At 37.6% G+C, this 16,676-nt stretch overlaps 1 protein-coding gene across 1 annotated transcript in view; it reads left to right on the top strand.

Moving 5' to 3' along the window:
- ANKRD7 (ankyrin repeat domain 7) overlaps positions 1-6,736 on the top strand; it is a 34,616-nt gene extending 27,880 nt beyond the window's left edge. The window contains exon 7 of the mRNA XM_062195402.1: positions 6,667-6,736. Within this exon, the coding sequence (XP_062051386.1) occupies positions 6,667-6,693 (27 nt within the window). The 3' untranslated portion in view covers positions 6,694-6,736. The remainder of the gene's footprint in view (positions 1-6,666) is intronic.
- The last annotated feature ends 9,940 nt before the right edge of the window (positions 6,737-16,676 follow it).

Raw genomic sequence — 16,676 nt, 5'->3', positions numbered from 1 at the left:
AGATCCTCTGAGAGTAATCTGGCGTTTCTCTCTTGCACATTTTAGGATCTTTTCTTTGTGTTTCACTGTGGTGAGTTTGATTACGACGTGTCGTGGTGAGGATCTCTTTTGGTCATGTTTATTAGAGGTTCTATGAGCTTCCTGTACTAGGATGTCTCTGTCCTTCTCCAAACCTGGGAAATTTTCTGCTAGTATCTCACTAAAAAGGCCTTCTAATCCTTTCTCCCTCTCCATGCCTTCAGGAACTCCTAGAACCTGAATGTTGGGTTTTTTAATAGTATCCTGTAGATTCCTGACAGTATTTTTTAGATTTCTGATTTCTTCTTCTTTTCTTTTCTTTGACTGTTTCCTTTCCTGTTCTCTGTCTTCTAATTCCGATATTCTCTCTTCTGCTTCACCCATTCTGTTTTTAAGGCTTTCTAATGTGTTTGTCATTTGATCTATTGAGCTCTTCATTTCATTGTGGTTTCTTGTCACTATCACAGTTTCATGTTCTACTAGTTGTTTCACTTCATTTTGATTCCTCCTTAATATTTCATTTTCACAAGAGAGATTTTCTATCTTGTCCATTAAGGATTTCTGTAGTTCAAGAATTTGTTTTTGAGAACTTCTTAATGTTCTTATCAGTTTTTTGAGATCTTCTTCTTGCATTTCCTCTATCTCTTCATCTTCATAATCTTGGATTGGGGTGTCTTGTTCATTTGGGGGCATCATAGTGTCTTCCTTGCTCTTGTTACCTCGGCTTCTACATTTGTTGTTTGGCATGTTGGGGATAATTTATGTGTTTTTTTTTTCCTGTGGTGATTTTTTCTCGTTATACTATGCCTCTAAGTGGGCTGTCTGCTTTGATGGATCCTTAGAGGCTGTGATGGGTGTGGCCAGAGAGCTCTGCTTGATTCTTCAGGTTTAAGGCTGTGCAAAATGTGACTCACCCAGATTGTTCTCTCCCTTGCTCCTTGCTGGATCTCTCGCTCTCTCTCTCTTTCTCTCTCTCTTTTTTTTTTTTTTGACTCAGTTGGGAAGTAATTCCGCACAGCTGAGTGGAATTGAGGGTAGTTGAAATCTGGCCTCTGTGAGTATTCGTTTGATCTATCTCTGGGACCACACAAAGAGTTTATGCAGCCCTCAATGTGTTCTCAAGTTTCACCATAGACCCAAAATTACTGAGTTTGTGTACTCGTTGCCGCTTTACATATGTAAAATGGTGCCTGCTCTTTGTTTTGCTCAAGTGGAGAGAGAGGCCTCTGCCTTTCCCCACCAATGTCTCGGGTGTCTGAGGCTTTTGTCTTACCTCCGGTTCCCGCGCTGGCGAGATTCTGTGGTCCGGCTCCCGCCGCTGGGCTTCCACGCGGTGGGCTCCCTGTAGGTCCTCTGTGTCATATCCACTAGATCCAGAAGCATTTCCACTGCAGTTTTTTTCTTGAGTCTTTTCCTGAGGCTACAGTAATTCCACTTTTATGAAACTATATTTTCCAGACTATCGGCGCACGTCCTCACTATCCGCCATCTTGGCTCCGAAATGGTGTTGTATTTTATTAACTGCTTTCTCTGCATCTATTGAGATAATTATATGATTTTTGTTCTTCAGTTTGTTAATGTACTGTAGTACATTGATTGATTTGCAAATGTTGAACCATTCCTGCATACCAGGGATGAGTCCCACTTTGTCCGGGTGAATGATCTTTCCAATGTGTTGTTGGATTCAATTGGTTAGTATTTAATTGAGAATTTTTGCATCTATGTTCATCAGGGATATTGGTCTGTAGTTCTCTTTCTCTGTTGGATCTTTTTCAGGCTTAGGGATTAAGGTGATGTTGACTTCATAGAAGGAGTTTGGGAGGATTCCCTCCCTTTCAATTGTTTTGAATAGCTTGAGAAGAATTGGAGTTAGTTCTTCTTTAAGTGTCTGGTAGAATTCAGCAGTGAAGCTATCCAGTCCTTGGCTTTTCTTTGTTGGGAGGGTCTTTATTTCTAGTTCAATTTCTGTCTTGGCTATTGATCTGTTTAAGTTTTCTATGCATTCATAGCTCAATTTGGATAGGTTGTATGTGTCCAGTAATCTATACATTTCTTGTAGGTTTTCCCAATTTGTTGGCATACAGCTCTTTGTAGTAATTTCTGATGACTGTTTTTATTTCTGTGGTATCTGTTACATTTCCTTTTTCATCTCTAATTTTATTGATTTGGTTCTTCTCTCTCTTGTTGGTTGGGCCAATGGTGTGTCAAACTCTTTGTTTTGCTGTTTTATATTTTTTATTTCAATTTTTTTATTCTCTAATTTTTGTTATTTCTTTTCTCCTAATAATTTTGGGCTTGGATTGCTATTGTTGCTCTAGGTCCTTTAGATGCATTACAGCTCATTTGTTTGGTGTCTTACCACTTTCTAGATGTAGGCATCAATTGCTATGAACTTTTCTCTTAACACTGCTTTTGCTATATACCAAAGTTTTGATGTATTTGTCATCTTCATTTGTTTCTAGAAATTATTTTATTTCTCTTTTGATTTGTTGTGCCTGATTGAGTGCTGATGGAGGACCATCACACACTGATAAATTTTGGAGTCCTTCATTGTCAGTGGCTGAGAGTGGGCTCATGCCTCAAAGAACTCTTGATCTCGAAGCCCAAAGCAACAGGGTTTACAAAGGCAAAAACCACAAAAGATGGTTGCTAGGATAAGAGGGGAATGTATGATTACTCGGTTCAAGCTAACCTAAAGCCTATGTGAAACTATTATCTGTTATAATCTTAATAACATCAGTTACAATCTTTTTTTAAAGATTTTATCTATTTATTTGAGAGGTAGAGTGACAGACAGTGAGAGGAAGATACAGAGAAGGTCTTCCTTCCATTGATTCACTACCTAAAATGGCCACAATGGCTGGAGCTGCGCCAATTCGAAGTCAGGAGCCAGGAGCATCTTCCGGGTCTCCCACATGGGTGCAGGGCCCAAGCACTTGGACCATTTTCTACTGCTTTCCCAGGCAATAGCAGAGAGCTGGATTGGAAGAGGAGCAGCCAGGACTAGAACCGGTGCCCATATGGGATGCCAGCACTGCTAGCAATAGCCTCACCCAATATGCCACAGTGTGACCTCTCAGTTATAATTTTGACATTAATCCAGGTATTGGCCTAAATTGTATGTGGGACATAGACAAATTTCAATCTTATCATTAACCCAGGTGCAGCCTATCTGTTTTTAAGCTTGATGAATCATTTTAGGGTTTTCATTGGTTTCCTAAGTGTGATGTAGTGTACTGCCATTGTCTGAGTGCTTTAGATCATAGTTTCAGACCAGAATGTCATGGTGGAAGGTGCTTTCTCAAGATAGAGTCTCAGGTGCTCCAAAGTAGAGTCCCTACTGTCAAGGTGTTATGTCAATTTCTTCTATGACCCACTGTTTGTTCAGGAACATGTTATTCAGTCTCAATATAGAACATACTTGCATATGTTCTATTGATTCTTGAGTTCTTGATTTCCATTTTCATTCCATTGTGGTAAGAGAAGATAGCATGGTATGATTTTGATTGTTTTGAATTTGCTGAGACTTGCTTTATGGACTAGCATGTAGTCTATCCTAGAGAAAGTTCCATGCACTGGTGAGAAGAATGTGTATTGTGCAACTATAGGATGGAAAGTTCTGTAGATATTTGTTAGGTCTGTTTGGTCCATAGCATCAATTAACTCTGTTGTTTCCTTGTTGATTTTTTTTCTGGTTGATCTGTCCATTGCTGATACTGGGATGTAGATGTTCCCCATTACTATTGCATTGGAGTCTAGGTCCACCTCTTGTTATGCTGATATCCCATATAAATGCAGGTTTAACTCCTGGCTGTTCTACTTCTGATCCATTTCCTGCTACTTATGCACTTGAGAGTGTAGTAGAAGATGATAATGTGGGAGACCTGGATGAAGTCCCAAGCTCCTGGCTTCTGCCTGGTTCAACCCTGGCTGTTGTGGCCATGTGGGGAGTTAACCAGTATGTGCTCGCTCTCTCTCTCTGTCTCTCATTCTCTCTCTGTAACTCTGACTTTTAAATAAACCTTTAAAAAGTTTTATGTTTTTATAGCATATTTTAGAAAATCTAAATTGACCTTCATTCACAATGGTATATGGGGAGAAAATCTTTATCCATGTTTAAAGTTTTAAGATACTTGAATACATAAAGATCCCTGTGTCAGTTCTGAATACAGAGTTGTTATCATTTTGAATAAATTAACATCTTCTCCATTAGCTGCTACATCCAAACACATACCAGCCAGCTATTAAAATTAAATGTTGAATATTGTTGAATGAATAAGATATTTAATAGATTATAAGTATTTTTCAGTGCTTGGGAGCATCTATAACTCTTATATTGAATTCAGTTTTTTCAATACTTAGCAAGAAGAATGGTTAAAAGCTAGAAGGCTTATTGTTATTACAAAAGAATGTGTACACAAAATTGCTAATTTATATACCTAGACTACAGATGTCAGTCTGTGTATATTTTTCCTGATTTGCTACTTCTACATTTTTTATATTCAGGGTTTTTATAGTTCTAGGAAATAGTGAGTGGAATTGTGCTGCTTATGCTAGGAACTATTTCATCTGGGATTTTGTTGGAGTATTCACCTGGTAGGGACCTGTAAGTGTACTCTAGGTTACTTGTCTACCTTAAGCAATTTAGGCAATTGAGAGTGTTAGAGCAGAAGTTAATCAATGTGTGCTTTAGAAGGTGTTATTCATAATGTGAGCCAAAAATTCCATTCAATACTTGCTCAGTTTTCTTATAGTTACTCATTATATGTCAGCACATACTTAGTCATGGTAATACTGAGATGAAAAACAACGTATATTCTAATAGGATTTTTCAGATAAATAGGTTAGGTTGAAAATCTCTTACCTTCTTTTTAAGAAATTATTTTAGTTGATGTGATTCCCTATGCCCATATTTAAACAATCATAAAAAATCCTAATATCACTTGCCCTTACACGAGCTCCATTTGAATATGGGTGGAATCTTGAATATGACAAGGCATCACTCCTATAATTATGTCACCTTAAATGGCAAAAGGCAGATTATCCTGACCCAATCACATAAGCCTTCTAAATCTAGGCTTAGAGGTAAGACATAGAAGACAGAGAAGCAAGTGTGGTGGTTATTTGCATTGAGGGAGATTTTCTTGCTCATTTTTAATGATGAAGGAGGCCATGAGGCAAGACCTGAGATGAGCTCAGAGCTTCCCTTGTCCAATAGCCAGTAAGAAAAAGGTGCCTCCATCCAGAAAAACAAACACTGAATGCTTTCAGCACGTGTATGAGAATAGAACTGGGTGCACCGGATGAGAAAGCCACTTGTGGATGTGTTGATTTGCCACCATGAGCAGGGAATCCAACCATCTGTGTCGGAACTTGTGCCCCTGAGAGGGTGAGTTCTCCAATAGCTTAGAGTTTCCAGTATGCAGAAGTCTTCTGCCTCCCAAGTTCAGCTGAGTTTTTTTGATGCTATTGTAAAGAGGACTATTTTCTTAATTTCATTTTTATGTAGTATAATAATAGTTCATTGCTATTACAAAGAAATGCAACTGACTTTTGTATATTAGTGTCTTGAAACTTAATTAGTGTCTAAGTTCTTGAGTGAAATCTTTAAGAATCTGGAAAGGTATTCCATATGTAAGATCATGTCACCTGCAGACAGATTGCTTTAATTCTTTTTTTTTCCAATTTCTTTTTTAAAATTTTTTTATCCTAATTATTCTGGCTAGAACTTCTAGTGCTTTGTGACTGGAAGTGGCAAGAGTGACCATGTTTGTCCTAATCCTGGTATCAATAGAGAAGCTTTCAGATTTTCACCATTGGGCAGGATAATAACTGTGGGCTTGGATGATTTTCATTATGCTTAGGTAATTTTCTTCTAAGTTTGTTATGGATTGAAATTATGAAGAGTGTTGAGTTTTGTCAAGTACTTTTTCTGTATTGATTGTGATGATCATGTGATCTTTATCCTTTATTCCATCTGTGTGGTGTATTACATTAATTGATTTTGCTTGTTGGACCATTCTTCCATCTCAGGGGTAGATCTCCCTTGGTCAGGATGTATGAAATCGATTTGCTGGTATTCTTGTTGGGGGTTTAGCATCTATCTATCTTCATCAGGGCTCATAGCCTTCTTATAGAAACAGTTTGGCTTTGGAGTTTGGGGAAATGCTGGCTTCACAAAATGCATTTGGAGTGTTCCTTCCTCTTTAATTTTTGGAAGAGTTGTGGAAATTCTTCCTTAAATGTTACAATTCCCTGGTGAAGCCATGTGGTCCTGAGATTTTCTTTGCTGGGAAGTTTTTGATTGCTGAATTAGTCTCATACTAGAATAGGTTTGCTGCTTTTATCCTTAAAATACAAGGTCAAAGGGAAGAATCCTTGCAGGTAGTTTGTGTTCTTGTTTCGTTTGCTTACTGTTGATGATATTCCTGACGATTTAGGTGCATACAAGGAAAAGGTGAAAATCGCATCTATAAAAATCTTTGTAAATCTTCCTAAAATTTGTGAATAATTAATGCTGCATTTTAAGAAGAATTCATGAATAATAGACTTGGAAAAAATGGGCCTGATTCCGTTGAACTCATATCATTTGCCTTTTCATTAAAGCATATGAAGTTAACTGACTGATGATTTTTCTATTATTTACAGCTAAACAGATTAAACTGTGTGTCCTGATTTCCAAAGATTGGCTACTCCTGGGCAAAGAGGAAGAAGAACATGTATTTTATGAATCAATCTTGTTTGTTTTTTTAAATTACAGTAAAATGTCTCCTTTTGTATTCAAATAAACCAAGCTAAATATATTATAGGATGGATACCACCAAATTTCTTTAAGAAATTGAAGAGAAGCAAGTATGCTGGCCACCAGCATTCAGGTGATGGAGATTCCCTTGCTCTCTTTGAAGATGAAGACCTGAGAGGAGCACTGTTTCAGGTTTAGGTTATCTATCCCTTACCTCCTTTCAGACACATAGACACACACAGTTTTTGCAAGAAGAATCACCCACCTTTTCTCTCTCTCTTTCCCTCTCTCTATTGATTTTGAAAGTCAGAATTGCAGAGAGATAGGAAGAGACAGAGAGATTTTCCATCCCCTGGATCACTCTCCATATGGCACCATGGTCAGCCCTGAGCCAAGCTGAAGCCAGGAGCCAGGAGTTTAATCTGCATCTCCCATGAGGGTGGTGGGGGCCCAAGCACTTGGACTATCTTCCCCTGCTTTTTCCAGGCTATTAGTATGGAGCTGGATTAGAAGTAGAGCAGCCAGGAATTGAACTGGTGCCCATATCGGATGCTGGCGTCAGCTTTCCCTGCTATGCTGGCTCTACCAGCTTTTCTCATAAAAGTCTTGGTTGTACACTTAAGGCCTGCACAGCTGAGTGAGATACACCTGCTTTGGGACTTAGAACCACTGGGAATATTGATGAATCCAGAGTTCAGCAGGAAGCCTGAAATACTGAGTGACACCTAAATCTTCTGCCCTGGGCTATTCTGTTGTTCTTAATATTATTAAAGTATCAAAATATAATCTTGATTAAGGAAGACTTGTGAAAGAATAGGAACTTGGAAGGTGGAAGTTCTGGAAGGGCTCTGGAGTTTTATCATCTGATTGCTGAAATAAGGGAATTCAAAAAGTTCATGGAAAATGTGTATCATGAAAAAATTATGCATGGATTTCAAAATTTTTTTTGCAACAGATTGAACTTATCTTTTAATTTCATTCTCCACGAACTTTTTGACATACTCTCATGTACCATGGAATATCAGGAATTTCTGGTAAATCAATGGCAGTCTATTTAAATACTGTAACTAGGTAAGGAAATGATTGACATGTAAGCTACCAACAATTCTATTGTCTCATTCACTCTGATTTTCCCTGTCACTGCCACCCTCCACCTGTGTTTTGAGAATCGCTGATTCAGAGGTAACCTGAGGAAAATGAAGTGTGCATTTTGTTAGCTAATTCACATAGAGATTAAGACAAAGGGAAGAAGTAGAAGACTACAGATCTTATAGATGTACAAAGTGTATTACTGTATACTTGTATAAAATCCTTGCCTTCAATCTGAGCTAGAAATACTGAATGATGATGATTGCCTTGACTATTTCAATATTTCTGGGGCCTACTTTTAATTTTCACTTTAATATTTCTGTGATATGGATGTCTATGATACCATAATTGATACCTGCAAAATTATAGACTTTCCTTCTAGATGATTTTTTCTGAAGATTTATTTATTTATTTGAAAGGTAGAGTTACAGAGAAAGAGAGAGCGATCTTTTATCTACTGATTCACTCCCCACATGAAATGGCAGAGGCTGGGCTAAGCTAGGAGCAGGAGCTTCTTCAGAGTCTCCCACATAGATTCAGGGCATCTTCTGCTGCTTTCTCAGGCATATATATAGCAGGGAGCTGGATTGGAAGTAGAGCAGCAGGCTCTTGAACCAGCATCCATATGCGATGGCAGCATTGCAGGCAATGGCTTAACTTGCTATGCCACAATGCCGATCCCATTAGGTGATGGTCTTGTAAGCTGTCTTCGTTAACCATTTCTTAGAGTTGCTGAAAAATAATTTATTGAAGCTTGTGAGACTTGGAAGAAGCTCCCGGCTCCTGGCTTCTGATCAGCCCAGCTCCGGCTATTGCGGCCATTTAGGGAGTGAACCAGCAGAAAGGTTTCTCTGTCTCTCCCCTGCCCTCTCTCTGTAATTCTGACATTCAAATAAATAAAATAAATCTAAAAAAAAGAGTTTTTGTCTATAAGTAGGTCTAATTGATGTAGACTAAACTGCTTTTCAAAAATATCTTGGTATCACTTTGATTTAGGCTATTCTTTAAAAGTGCTGTGTACTTCAAATGAAGCTCAAGAACTACAAAACTAAATATGAATGGCTATAGTTAAGTACGCTTGATTTTTTTGAAAATTTAGAAGTCAAGAAGTTCCAGAAATTATTTGAGGGGCAGAGAAAAGAAAGAGGGAGAGAGAAAGCTCCCACTTTCTGGTTAATCCTCAAATGTCTCTCCTGAATCGTCAGGGGTGGGGAATAGCAAAGCCAGGAGCCAGGAACTCAATCCAGGTCTCCCACATTGGTGGCAGCAACTCAATTACCAGAATCATCACTAACTGATTTTCAGAATGCACATTGATAGAAAGCTCGAATAATGAGATGGAGCCAGGAATCAAACCCAGGTACTCTGATGTTGGATACAAGCATAATAACCAATGTCTTAATTACTAGGCCAAACGCCTGCCCCTCAAAATGGTTTATATCCTATAGCAGAAACCAGCTGAAGAAAAAATAACTTATTTAGGATGAAGGAAAAAATTACAGCAGAATTCCTTTTAGGAATTGTGTTATCTGTAAGATAATAGAGGAAGCCATCTTAAAAACACCAAAAGAAAAAAGTTAATCTAGAATTACATACCCATTTAATATCTTTCAGAAATGAAGGTGAAATTGCCTCTTTTTTTACACAAAGAAAATGCATTTCTTCCCAGTGTATATGACATGTTAAAAAAAAAGTTCTTTATTCAGGAATTTAACAACTGATGGAAAGCTAGGTGAACAAACAAGAAGACTAGAGACGGCAAATTTGAGAGTAAATATAAAATTTGCTTACAAATTTTATGACATTTGTAAATAAGCAGAAGTAATATATTTGACAATAAAGGAGAGAATGAGGAGGAGAGGATTATGGAAGTATACTATTCTAAGTTTCTTAGGCTTCATGTGAAGTGGTTTAATATTCCTGGATGATAGACTGTGGTAAGAATACCTATATAGGTCTGGCACTGTGGCATAGCTGGTAAAGCTGCTGCCTAGAGTGCTGGAATCCCATATGGGCACTGGTTTGAGACCTGGCTGCTCCACTTCCGATCCAGCTCTCTACTATGGCCTGGGAAAGCAGTAGAAGATGGCCCAAGTCCTTGGGCCTCTGCAACTACATGGGAAGACTGAGAGGAAGCTCCTGGCTCCCGGCTTCGGATCGACGAAGCTCCAGCCCCATTGCAGCCAATTGGGGAGTAAAAAAGCGGATGGAAGACCGACATTTCTCTCTCTCTCTCTCTCCCCCTCTCTCTCTCTGCCTCTCTGTTCTTTCTCTCTGCCTCTCCTTCTCTCTCTGTGTAACTCTGGCTTTCAAATAAATAAATAAATCTTTTTAAAAAAGGATATCTATATAGCTACCTATGACATCCAGGCAGTCATACACTTTTTAAATAGACGTAAATAATAAGTGAATAGTGAGGACGAAACAGAATCAATAAAAATATGTAGTTGTTCTAAAAGAATTAGGAAAAGAGAGCAAAGGCCAAAAAAGTTGAGATAAATAGAAGCAACACATGGTAGTTTTAAATCCAAATATGTTAGTGATTATGTTATATGTAAGTTACCCAAACTCTCCATTTAAAAGACAGAAAGCAATGGGCTGGGTGTGTGGTAAAACACTGAAGATATCTATTAGGGCTCTCACATCACATATTGGAGTGCCACCATTCAAATCCAGGCTCTGTTCCCAATTCCAGGTTCCTGCAAATGCACACGCTGAGAAGCAGCAGGTGATGGCTGAAGTACTTAGGTCTATGCCATCCATGTTGGAGACCTGTGTTGAGTTTTTAGCTCATAGCTGTGACCTGGCCCAGCCTCAGCTGTTATGAGCATTTGAGGAGAGAACCAATGGGTGGAAGTTCTCTGCCTGTCTCTTTCTCTACTTTTCAAATGAAATAAAAATAAAAAAAACTTTCAAACAGCCAAAAATATCAATATCAGATATGAAAGCAAGACCTGGCTTTATACTGTCTATATGATTCTCACTTTCAAGAAGAGAGGGGTGTAGGTATTTGGTTCAGTGGTTCAGTTGCTACTTAGGACACTCCCTTCCTATATCTGAGCGCCTGGTGGAAGTGCAAGCTACTCCGCTTCTGATCTAGCATCTTGCTAATGTACACACTGGGAAATAGCAGATGGTGGCTCAACTACCTCTGTCCCTGCCACCCATGTGGGTGACCTGGATGGAGTTCTAGGCTTATGGCATCAGTCTCGCTAGGCCCTGGTTGTTGTAAAAACTGGGGTATTGAATTAACACATAGAAGATCTCTTTCTGGGTATTTCTCTCTCTCTCTCTCTCTCTCTCTGTTTTTCTGCCTTTCAGATAAAATAGAAATTAGTAAAAAAGTAAACATAAAAAAGGGATTAAAAGAAAAAATAAAGAGTAATATGCCATGCAAATACTAAATAAAATCTAATTAGAGTAGCTATGTCAATATTAACAAGGTAACTTCCAAAAACAGAAATTAGTGGGAATAATCAGAGGCATTGCATAATGATTTAAGTCCATTTAATCAAGAAGACAGCCAACCCTACATGTGTGAGTGTATATAGTAACAGTACTTTAAAATGTATTAAGTAAAACTGATACAACTAACAATAGAGAGTCAAAAATACAATTACAGTTTCCAACTTCAGCACTTTTAGTAATTGATAGAACAAATAGCCAAAAACAATGGTAAACCTACAGAAATCATGAAAAATATGACTAATTTGATATAAATGAATCATAAAACCCATAAGAATCCATTGAATTTGTCAGAGCTACAAGATATGTACAAGAGAATCATAAAATCAACTGTATTTTTATATAGTAACAATGACTGTGGATATAAAAAAATAAAATTTTTATTATAAATGAAATACTTGTAAATGAAAACATGTATAGGATTTTATGTTGAAACTCTTAACAATAGAGAGACATAGTATATTTGTAGATGAGAAAATTCAGCACAGTAAAGATGACAATTCTCAAGTGGTTATGCAAGCATATGAAATTAGTAACACAGAAAGATTTTACTCAGCTGATGACGTGTGTCTCTGTCACTAACCTGGGAGGTCCAGATGGAGTTCCCGGTTCCTGACTTCAGCCTGACCCAGCCTTGGCTGTTGTGGACGTTTGGGGGAGTGAGCCAGCAGAGAGAAGATCTTTGTCTCTTTTCTGCACCCCTACCTTTTGAATAAATAACTTTTAAAAAAGAAAAAAAAGAAAGATTTTACTGCACATATCATATAGACAAGATTATTCTTAAATTTATATGAAAGGCAAAGGGCAGGATAGCTGAAAGAGTTTTTAAAAAGGAATAGAGTGGGAGGGGTGATTCTACCTGATTTAAAGACTTCTTGTATAGTTATAGTCATAAAGATGGGGTAGTAATGGAGGAGAGGTAGATACATAGGTCTATGGAACAGAGGAGACAGCCCAAAGACACACAAATATTCTTGCCTTTTGACAATTGCAAGAAAAAAAAAATCAATGGAACAAAAATAACCTTTTCAACAAATGGTAGTAGACTAACCAGACATCCATAAACCAAAAATGACCTTTGACCTAAGTCTGATAGTATATGTAAATGAGTTCAAAATGGATCATGGATTTAAATATATGACACAAAACCATAAAAAAACTTAAGAAAAAACTCGGAAAAAATCTTCAAGCTCTAGTAGCAGGTAAAATGTTACACATGACAACAAAAGCATTGCCCACTAAATGAAAATTTGATAACTGGCTTTATCAAAATTTAAAACCATTGCTATGTGAAAGATTCTGTTAAGATAAAAATTCAAGATAAAGTGTGGGAGTATGTATTTACAAATTCTCTATCTGACTAAACACTAGTATCTAGATTATATGAAGAAGTTTCTAAACTCAAAAGTGAAACACAAGCAATCTGGTTCAAAAAAGGACAAAATACATGAAAAGACATTTTACCAGATGGTATATAAGCCAGTGTTCAACATCATTAACCACTGGAGAAATTGAAATTAAAACTATAATGAGAGACCGCTCCATATCTATTAGAATGGCTAAAACAAAAAAAAGTGTTAGTGCCAAATCCTGGTTCAGATGAAGAGAAACTAGTTACCACTAACAAAAATGTAAAATGGTGCTGCTACTCTGAAAAACAATTTGATGATGTCTTAAAACATTAAACATGGGACTATCATACAACCCAGAAATTGTACTCTTGGGAACTTATTCCAGATAAATGAAGATTTATGTTCACATAAAAAACTATACACCAGTGTCCACAGCAGCTATGTTTGTAAAGATCCCAAATTAGAAACTACTGGTACATCCCTACCATAGAATAACTACTTAGCAATAGAACAGAATGAACTGTTTATACCTACCAAAACATCAGTGAATTTCCATAGGATAATGCTGAGTGAAAAGAGCAGGACACAAGTTTATATATTATATGATTCCATTTATACAACATTCTTGAAATAATAAAGTTATGAGCAGATTTGTGGATGCCAGGGATTAAGAAGGTAGTGGAGGTTAGGAAGGATGTAGGTGTGGCAATAAGTAGGCAATAGAAGGGATCTTTGTGCTGATAACAATGTTCTATACAGACTATATCAATGGTCTATACAGACCATATCCTGGTTATAGACTATATAGACTCTATCCTGGTTCTTTTGCCTGACAGAAACCAGGCTAAGGGTAACTGAGATTTATGCATTGTTGTCTCTTACACCCACATTTCCACTGACAATTATATAAAATTAAACGTTTAAAAATTATATGCATATAAAAATTAGCAGGGCAAAACATTCCTTTGAAGGTATGAGTACTTGAGGATAGTTCACTTTCTCCTACCTAATATAAATTTCAGAAAGCTTACCTTAGTGCTTTCTTTCCTTGAAATCTTTAACTATTCTAAATAGGTGGAGAAGCAGGCTGTGTTCTATGTGAACAATATTCATATTTCTCCATGGACTTGCAAGTTAATAAAAATTAGAACTCTAAAAAGAGGATGTATTTATTTTTCTAAACAATAGGTGGCATCTGAGTTTCACAAATAAAATTGATATTCATGTTCATGTATCAAGAGTTATATTTTTTAATTAAACTAAAAATTTAGTTTATAGGGCTTTCATAGTAGTTTATGATATAAGTTCTGATTAATTCAAAGAATATAACTTTTCTAAGATTAACACTGGAAAAATTAGCTACTTTTTTGGGAAAAATATGAAAATAGATTTCATACTGTAGTTTTATGTTCTTTTGAATATCTTATTTTATATAAATGTAGTTATATACTTTTTTTAAAACTTTTATTTAATGAATATAAATTTCCAAAGTGCAGCTTATGGATTACAATGGCTCCCTCCCCCCCCAAAACTTCCCTCCCACCCAAAACCCTCCCCTTTCCCACTCCCTCTCCCCTTCCATTCACATCAAGATTCATTTTCAATTCTCTTTATATACAGAAGATCAGTTTAGTATATATTAAGTAAAGATTTCAACAGTTTGCCCCCACATAGCAACACCAAGTGAAAAATACTGTTGGAGTACTAGTTATAGCATTAAATCACAATGTACAGCACATTAAGGACAGAGATCCTACATGATTTTTTTAAAATTAATTTTCTAGGCAATTTCCAATTTAACACCAATTTTTTTTCATTTTCAATTATCTTTATATACAGAAGATCGATTCAGTATATACTAAGTAAAGATTTCATCAGTTTGCACCCACACAGAAACACAAGGTGTAAAAATACTGTTTCAGTACTAGTTATAGCATTACTTCACATTGGACAACACATTAAGGACAGATCCCACATGAGACATAAGTACACAGTCACTCCTGTTGTTGATTTAACAATTTGATACTCTTGTTGCTGAAATTCATATGGAGACACAGGAGACCTCGAATAGCTAAAGCAATCTTGTACAACAAAAACAAAGCCGGAGGCATCATAATACCAGATTTCAGGACATACAACAGGGCGGTAGTTATCAAAACAGCATGGTACTGGTACAGAAACAGATGGATGGACCAATGGAACAGAATAGAAACACCAGAAATCAATCCAAATATCTACAGCCAACTTATGTTTGATCAAGGATCCAAACCCAATCTCTGGAGTAAGGACAGTCTATTTAATAAATGGTATAGTTATATAATTTATACATTGTCTAAGTGTGGTCTTTTTCTCTAATCTGTAGTAGAAGTTCTAATCAAAATCCTGTGAATGTAAAGCATGTCGAATGTTAATTTTTCTAACTGAAGTTTATATTTTCAGATGTGTATAAAAATCTAACATAAATATAGAATATATGAATGCTATGTAACTCATTTTGGTAACTTTATTTTAGAATAAAATTTACATTTTTTTGTAAATATTAGCTTTGTATATCTATGAACTTTGACCACTCCTGTCTTTCACAGACCAATGTTTTTGCTCATCTCCTTAGCAGGATTTGAAACTTAGTAGGGGTTGTTTTAAGCGTGATGAACCATCTTGGATGAGATTAATCATTTCTTAACATTTGCAAGTGTTCAGTACTTCTAATCTCCCCCACACACACACTTTTTCTTTCTTATTTTCAAATCTAGATCCTCCTCCTCCTTTTTTCCTAGCTGTAGGATAGTGGAGTTAAGTCACACAAGTATTTTGAGTTGTTGACTTTATCCTTTCTGAAGGAACACGAGGCCACATTGGTTCTGAGTGTGTTTGTATTTTGTGTTGTTTCTTTCGTGATACCCTGCAGCATACAACCCCACAGGAAAGGCCATTGAGAAAGCCACCTGCCGACCTGGCCATGACACTCTGGGTTCTGAGTTCTGGGTTCTGCCCTTCAGTCTCAAGTCCCCAGTCAAATAAGATAAAAGCCCAAACCTTGACTAATGAGCAGCAGAAAACTGCCCAGGTTTTTTATTTAAAGAATCCATCTGGGGGCCAGTGCTGTGGTGCAGTGGGTTAATGCCCTGACCTGAAACGCCAGCATCCCATATGGGCGATGGTTTGAGACCCAGCTGCTCCACTTCCAATCCAGCTCTCTGCTGTGGCCTGGGAAAGCAATAGAAGATGGCCCAAGACCTTGGGCCCCTGCATCCATGCAGGAGACCTAGAAGAAGCTCCTGGCTCCTGGCTTCGGATCAGCGCAGCTCCGGCTGTTGTGGCCAGCTGGGGAATGAACCATTGAATGGAAGACCTCTCGCTCTCTCTCTCTCTCTGCCTCTCCTCTCTCTTTGTAACTCTGACTTTCAAATAAATAATAAGTAAATCTTAAAAAAAAAAAAAAGAATCGATCTGAATCCATGCCCTGTTATTTTTGAGCTTTGAAACTGTACTTAAGGTGTCAAACTTATCTGAGATGCAGTGTCATCTATAACATGATCTGTTATGATAATTAATTTAAAATGTAAGGGATTCTGTAACAAAAGCCTTGTTTATTTTTGCTTTTTGTTAGAAAATAAAATTTAAAAAATGAATTCAGTTTATGAATTCAAGTTATTGTAAGATAGTATTAAATAGAGGCCGGCACCGTGGCTCAATAGGCTAATCCTCTGCCTGCGACGCCGGCACACTGGGTTCTAGTCCTGGTCGGGGCGCTGGATTCTGTCCCGGTTGCCCCTCTTCCAGGCCAGCTCTCTGCTGTGGCCCGGGAGTGCAGTGGAGGATGGCCCAAGTCCTTGAGCCCTGCACCCGCATGGGAGACCAGGAGAAGCACCTGGCTCCTGGCTTTGGATCAGTGCGATGTGCCGGCCTCAGCACGCCGGCCACAACGGCCATTGGAGGGTGAACCAACGGCAAAGGAAGACCTTTCTCTCTGTCTCTCTCCCACTGTCCACTCTGCCTGTCAAAATAAA

The sequence above is a fragment of the Lepus europaeus genome, chromosome 1 (genome assembly GCF_033115175.1).
Source record: "Lepus europaeus isolate LE1 chromosome 1, mLepTim1.pri, whole genome shotgun sequence".
NCBI classification, from domain to species: domain Eukaryota; kingdom Metazoa; phylum Chordata; class Mammalia; order Lagomorpha; family Leporidae; genus Lepus; species Lepus europaeus.
The sequence above is the reverse complement of the archived record's forward strand: the minus strand, read 5'-3'. Positions and strand labels throughout refer to the sequence as shown.